Below are 8,118 nucleotides of genomic sequence, written 5' to 3' on the forward strand. Positions count from 1 at the left end.
CCGCTCTATCGTTTGTTGTTGTTATCCCTTTTTAAATGAATCACTCAAAAGCGATCTCAAATTTCGTAACGATAAACTTTTCGTTGTTTTTTGAAATAAACGGTCTCGAAATTATCTATCGGCATTTCCTTTGCTGTGGTTATGAGCGAATTGAACTTCGGAATCCCGGATGAAATCCTACAAGAAATAGAGGACGAAGATAAAACTCAGCCGGCAATATTCGCTTTCAATTCAAACCCAAAAATAGGAATAAATGACCTTTGCCATGTTTATAATGTAAATCCTGATCCTGAAAATATCGCTCATTTATTACATACAGTAGATGGATTACTGGGTGACAAAATTGGTGAGTATTTGTCAAGAAGAGGAAATTCAGAAATATTGTTGGCTTATTTCGACGAAATCAAAATGGACGGTCCAATAATAGATGCTTTAAGAAAAGCTTTATCGTCATCCCTTCATTTACCTAAGGAAGGAGAACAAATTGATCGTATTCTTCAAGGATTTGCTAAAGCATATGTTAAACAAAATCCAGATGTCAAAATCGAAAGTGATCAGGTTTATATTCTTTCATATGCTCTTATTCTTCTCAACAGTGACTTACATAATCCAAAAGTTCCGAAGCATATGACGCAAGATGAATTTATTGAAAATATTCGAGGGGCAATGGATCAAGAAACTATCAGTGACAAGCAATTAATTGAGATGTATCATGTCATTAAATCACAACCATTTGCTATGAAACGATCTAGCAATGCTGATACATTTGCATTATCAGCACCTCGCATGAAAGGCGAGCTACAAAAGAAAACTCCAAGTCATTGGTTTGCTCGCTTCAGACCTAAGTACTTTGTTCTTACGAATAGTTCATTGTATTATTTTAATAATATTGATGAAGTAGGAACTGAGCAACCCAAAGGTCTGATACAGTTGGAGGGCGTCAACGTAACTATGGCTCCCGAAAATGTAATTGTAATCCAAGCAACCGAAGGACAACTTCAATGTGTCAAATTCACTCCAAAGGGTCCTGAGATGCAGGAAGGAATCACTCAGATAGAACTTAAGGCAAAGTCGGAGGTGTCGAGAGACAAATGGTTCTACAGAATTAAAACATCTGCAGTGTTCTCAAACTTCAATCAAAACGATAACACAAAAATGGACTTGTCGTCAAGTGCTCTTGGAAATGAGGTGTCAGATTCAACAGCAGCAATAAATTAGAAAATGATCAGAAACAAATATTTATAAATATTAGCCGTTGTAATCAAGAAATGTTAACCGTTTTTATCGTTTCTGTCAATTAATTGAATTTTTAACAGAAAAAGTTTTGCTAAAGCAAAAAGTGATCGTTGAGTTTTAACGATCTTGTGTAAAATACAAATTTTCTCATTGTTGTATAGATACCTTTAATGTAATCACGTAGTAAACGAAAAAATTGATTAATGTAATTTTTAGATACAAGCATACATTTATTTATATTAAGATTTATAAGCAACAAGTATCCCCGAAGTACAACAGTACCTAAAGTTGTTTTTCTGAATTTAAAGATCGAGCAAAATGAATACAATGATAATTTTTCATGAAATTTGAAAGGAATTTTATTTAATTCTATAATTATAATATTATAATATTTTTATATATCTAATTGTATTTGATAATTATTTACCATATAAATTATTATTATTTACATCTTTATACAAAAATTTACAGTGCTGGCATTAATTAATGTATTTTTTGTTATAGAGGGTCACCCTCGCTGAGCCTAATTGCAAAAAGGTCTGTATATAAAAATTATAAGAAATTTTTTTAGCAAACAAAAATCTAATGTAATGAAATATGATATAAAATATAAATTTTAGCATTATTAATGATCTAAATTGAGATTCAATGTGATTAGATGTCAATCATAAAAATTCGAAAGAAAGAGAGGAAAAAGCAAAAAATTAATTAGGAGAAAACAAAAGTAGATTTTCAAGCAATATTTAAAGGATATACTAATGTATAAAATATATATAATAAATCAACTGATTTAATTTTTTTGCAATTAATTTTTGTTGGAGTAATATGACAATTAATATTTTCTCCAACGGTTAAAAGTGGATAATTTTTAATGTCCAATGGACAGTTTTAATGCCAAAAAGACGATCAGATATTTTTGTGTGAAAAAGTGGACAATTTTTAGCTTCCATGGTCAAATTTTTGTGGCCTGCACTGTAGCTCTTTGCGTTGTCTGACAATGATCAAAAACCGCTGATTTCGACAATATGTATAATATTATTCATCAATGTATTGTATAATGTTATTAATATTGTTATTCATTAATGTAATGTATAATGTTATTTATAAATAAATATAACAATAAATGATCAATAATAAATAATGATAAATATAATGTTTAATAATAATTAATGATGAATGATAAATATTGAAAATACATTATGATAAATAATTATAAATGAATAAATGCATAAATTAGCATATAATGTTTTGATAATCATCAATTAAATTTTGAATGCAATTCAATTGAGATTTAAAAATTTAATTTAATTAAATTAATAATAGCGCATATAAAAGTGCCAATACATTCCACAGTCTCATAATCAACTTCATTAAATAATGCTATTTAGATAAAATTAATAATAATAATAATAATAATAATAATAAAAAAAAAACAATTTGTCGTGAAAATAATATGAATCGACGTTCATATCACTTCCAATATAAATAATACAATCTACATATTTTGACAAATATTTGTGTTTGAATGCATACTTGGTCATAAAATTTTATGTAAACGTTTTTCAATTGAAATTACAAAAATGCCACTTTCGAAGTCATAATATTAATTTGAAATATTTTACATCATACAAAAAGTCGAAACATGAAAAAAATATGTTATCATATTCATAAACATAGAATCAATTTTCATTAATAAAATTCAAAGTTTATATGTTCTAATAGATGGTGAATTTAACCATATGTATAAATTTTAAAAATAAAAATAAAATTCTAAATGCTCAATAATTTCGTCAAAATTAGGGATTATATGAAATTAATGATGCATTTATGTCTTTCCTTGCATAATCTATTACAGTTTGGTATAAAAATTATAAATTTTTAACTTTTAATTTTTGGGTTTTTTGGAATTTTAAAAAATTTGTTTTTTCGGCAAATTTTAAAATTTTTCGGCGGTTGTCATCACATCGCATTCAAAAAGTGGAGAATTGTGGGAATAACCGCCAAAAAGTGGGTACAAAAAAGGTACAGTTAGCACACTCTATTCGGAAGTATTATACTTTGCATATTTTTACATTCATAAAATGTTTAATCTCCAATCTCTGCAATATTTCCACAAATTTCGACAATTTCTGAATTAATACATCCTCTAAATGCTTCCCAAGTGTTGTAACTGATGTTGGAATTGTGATATTTATCAAATTTGAACAGTTACAAAATGCTTTTGCACCAATATTTTCAATTGTATTACTAAGTTCAATCGTATGAAGTGTTTCCCATTGACTGAGACCTTCATTTGGTATTGTTGTAACTCCTTCAATAATAATAACCATCTCAACAGAAATTTGATATTTTTTTTAATCAATAATATTATTCTTTTTAGTTATTGTAAGTGTTGTAATGCGTTGTTGCGCAGTTGCATGTTGCGGGTAAGTTTCAAATGAAGTTCTACGTCCCAGGACAATCTAGGACATCCAGGACTTCGAAGACATACTATGAATTTACTATAAATCCACTGTAATAGTATGTTTTACAAAAACAATATAAAAATATCTTGAATCATCATCATTTCTGTTTAAGGTATTCTTTTCTCGCTCTATGAGCTTATGCCAATGAATTGGTGTTCCATATTACTCATTACTTGAGGAGTATTTCCTCGCAAATAACTTGCTGGTATAGTGTCTTTATAAGATTTTTCACCAGGAACTTTAAACAAAACAGTATACTTATTTTTACCTTCATCATAATTAAGTATTTTAATAATTTCACCATTCCACTTACCAAATATAGTATTCGCGAATTTGCGTTTATGATGATAATTATCTACAACAATTAATTGATATCGTGGTTTAGTTATGACAGTTCCATCTCTAGCAATAAGTGTATACATATGTCCTTTTCTGTTATCTATTTTATACATCTTTCTACTTATTTGATGACGTTTTTTGTAAATACCGTCATGTCGTGGTGGCAATATATATTTTACATAACAGCTCACTGTAATAATTTAATCTTTAATTCGTTGTTGTTTTTCTGCTAATTCTAAGCACTTAAATATATATTCTCTGTCTATATCTTTATTATTAAACATTTTTTTCGTAGAACATTTTATAGCAGAATGATAACTTTTTGGTGTTATATAAGTATATTTTTCATCATGAGATTGATGTTTAGATTTCTCGTTTGGAGTATTCATATCACGTAATGTTCTAATGAATCTGTCAATAATACCTAAATTACTATGATTTTTATCTGTAATAATATGCATACTAACATTATTATCTGTTAATAATTTTACATTTCCTTTATCTAAAATACCAGGTTCTTCATCAGATGTTAATTTTACGGAATGATATTCATCAATAAATTGTTTTAATGTATAATTAATATCTTTGACAGATTTACCACCCAGAGGGTGAACAACTACATATCTATTATTAGTTCCGATAAATATATGCCAATAACGAGGATTGTGTTTACCATTGTCATATAGATCATGAAACCAAGTATTAGGTCTGTTACTAAATATTTTTATCATATATGGTTTAATATCCTTACTTCTAATTGATTTATCTTTTAAACGTTTATCTACAATATTTTTAATGATTTCATCTTTAACATGGTGTTCGTTTTTAACATGTTTTTTCACATGCTTATATGTTTTAAAATGTGTTTTATCAATCATATCATTTACAGATGTTTCCAAGGTCTTTATACCATATCACATGTAATGTCGCTTTATTTCACTTATTTTATTATATATAAGAGTTATTTTTCAATAATAAAATGGGATTAGGCAATATATTTGAAGGAATTAGAAAATTAGTTCAAGGAGGCGGTCGTTAAGTTGAAAATATTATTGATAAAGGCAAACAAATATGGGGTAAATTATCACCTATAATAAATAAAGGTGGTAAAATTATTAGTAAAATACCTGATGCAATACAAACTATTAGAAATAAAAAAGATAAGATAACAGGTAAAAGATCAAATAGATGATATAGTTTTTGAATATAAATTAAAAAATAAGATTAGAGGCGCTGTTGACAGAAACAAGCAAATAACAGATAGAGTAATTAATAGAGTACAACATGTTAGTGATCAAGTACAACCTAACATAAATGCTGGAAAAAATATATATAATATATCAAATCAAAACAAACTAGCAGTCGATCAACAACCTCCTAATCAAATAAATATGTCAAACGCAAGATTATTATAAATAAATAATGATTTTTTCATTACATAAATGACTGAGACAGAAATTGAAATTGAAAATAATGATAATAATACTGATGATATTGACACAATTATCGAGAGATAAAAATCATCAATAATTTAACTAATGAAGAAATAGACATCATAATTAATAATGCTGAAAATGACATTGATAATAAGTATTATGATGTAATATTATATATATAAATGGTAATTCAAGAATGATATTAAAAAAAAATATTAATAAAAATAATGCGTCAAATGATATTAACAGTGCTGAAAATAAATCATTAAAAAAAATCTATAACAACCTCATCTGACAATCAATTTTTAATAGAACATATGTTAAAATTGAATTCTCGTATTGAAAAATCAAAGAATAAACAGAAAAAATTAAATCACAGATATAAAAAAATGAAGTGTGATATTCATGAAAATATTGACGAAAATACAGAATATAATGAAAATGAAACAAATACTGATGTAGTTAATAAAGCATCATCAAATGATGCCGGGTCATATAATGACCTTGAACCGAATGAATAATATAATAAGTCTTATATCAATAATAATAATAAATATTTGATTAAACAAAAAGGATGGAGAAAGTTAGTACTACATCAATAAATATCATTACTGCAATGTTTAATATTAATATTATGCCAAAAAAATATTTTAAAAGAATAAATAAGAAAAATAAAAGACCGAGGATAACATTACGCAGAAGATTAGTAAAACATATAAATAAATCAACAAATAATACTAACTACTAACCGTTTTAATAACAACAACTATAATAACTCTGCTAGATCAAAAATTGAGAGTAATTTATTCTCTTATGCCAATATCTGTGTCACAAACATGTCCTAATATTAATTTAGATGTTATACATAATATGAGAAATAATAATGATATCAGACAACAACAAATTAATGATATAAAAAATAAAAAAGAAACTGAATTAGCACTTAAAAAATTATTGAATAAGCAAAAACAAGTGATGTTAGCAGAAACTAAGCGCCAACAGCAATTATATGAAGATGAAAAATCAGGTAGAGAATATGTTGAAAAACAACTAGAAGAGCAACGCAAATTAAACAAACATCGTGAAATAGAAAATGAAAAATATTTTAATATTTTATATGAGCTTAAGAAAACACAACATGATAATGATATTGATGAATTAATAGATAAAAATGCTACTATCCAAGCACAATTAGCAGAAGCAAAATCATTATTACGGGAGACGCAATTTGAGCTCGAAAGAAATGAGTATTATCGTAAAAATATTAGTTCATTTTTTGCAAAAAATAAATGATGAAAATGAAGTATTGCAAAAGGTATTATTATCAGATGATTATACAAAAGCTAATGAAATAGCAAAAATCCGTCAACAAGAACTAGAGAAATCAAGATATGAAAATGATATATTACAATATGAAAATGATTTGAAAAAAGACATAGAAAAACAAAAATTAATAGCGTCAACTAATATCACAAGAAGAATATGATAATATATTTAATAAACATATATATCATATGCAAGGTTTTTTTGCAGATATTAATAAGTATAAACAACTCCAAAACAATGAAAGAAACAATACAATAACATATGATACATTAATAGAATTGGAGGACAAAGCACAACGTGAATATATTAAAAGTATACATGTTGTAGCTAAATTACAGAATTTTAATGAATTATCTAATCAAAATATGATCAAAAGCATCAATAACATAGAAAATCTAATGAAGTCAAAAGTCAAAAATGATATTCAAAAAATCGAATTAGAAAAAGAAATTAAGCACAAAAATGATTGACGTAAATCTAATGAAAATGAATAATATCATAAAGAAATGTCGAAATACGCAGGTTCTGATGATTATGTGAAGTTCAGATAGCATAAATAAGAGATAGAAAAAGCGCATATTATAAATGATATCAATAATAGTATAGCATTTACTGATAAATCCAATGAGCAAATTGCTGCTGTTGTAATTATTGTTTATTAATTATTAATTAATAATAAATAAATAATAAATAGAAATGAAGTTATGTTTAACAACTTTTTAATGCAAAATCCATCGTACAGAGATATATTTAATCAACTATATATATCAAAAAAAAAATGAAGGTAATATCACTGCAATCACTGATATGATTAATAAATATAATGGTTTTTTGAAAAAATCTAACGAAGAAGAAATAAATTTGTATTGATATTCAAAAACAATGTATATATTTTTAACATATTTATATATTTTTCATGTTTAAAAATGTATGCTTTACAAAATCAACAACCAAATGTTATAAATGCTATGAGCGGTAATTCGAAAGATTGGTATAATGCAATAGATGTATGTTTAAAACTATCAGAAATTATATATGATGATTATGAATATACCACAGCTACTTCTTACGGAAATGTTGGTGATATTCATGGTGATACTACTTATGTTGATATATCAACTGATAGATTTGAAATTATTAGTTTAGATAATTCATATATTACATTATAACAAGAGATTACTTTTACAGTTCTTGCTCAAGGCGATTTATTATTCAAAAAATATTATATTAAATATATATGTTCTTGTGATGCTATTGATCAATATGAAATATATAGTAATACTGATAAGATACAAGATATTTTTAATGCATAATAT

The 8,118-nt window shown here is 25.9% G+C and overlaps 1 protein-coding gene across 1 annotated transcript; it reads left to right on the plus strand.

The window, feature by feature from the left end:
* Positions 1-141: 141 nt before the first annotated feature.
* On the plus strand, positions 142-1,218 carry GO595_003292 (Sec7 domain containing protein; the record flags this gene model as incomplete). The annotated part of the gene is made up of 1 exon (XM_067916296.1): positions 142-1,218. One exon carries the CDS (start codon positions 142-144, stop codon positions 1,216-1,218), a length of 1,077 nt encoding a protein of 358 aa, XP_067777093.1.
* Between the last annotated feature and the right edge of the window lie 6,900 nt (positions 1,219-8,118).

Source organism: Histomonas meleagridis (assembly GCF_020186115.1).
Source record: "Histomonas meleagridis strain 2922-C6/04-10x chromosome Unknown contig_20, whole genome shotgun sequence".
Classification (NCBI taxonomy): domain Eukaryota; phylum Parabasalia; order Tritrichomonadida; family Dientamoebidae; genus Histomonas; species Histomonas meleagridis.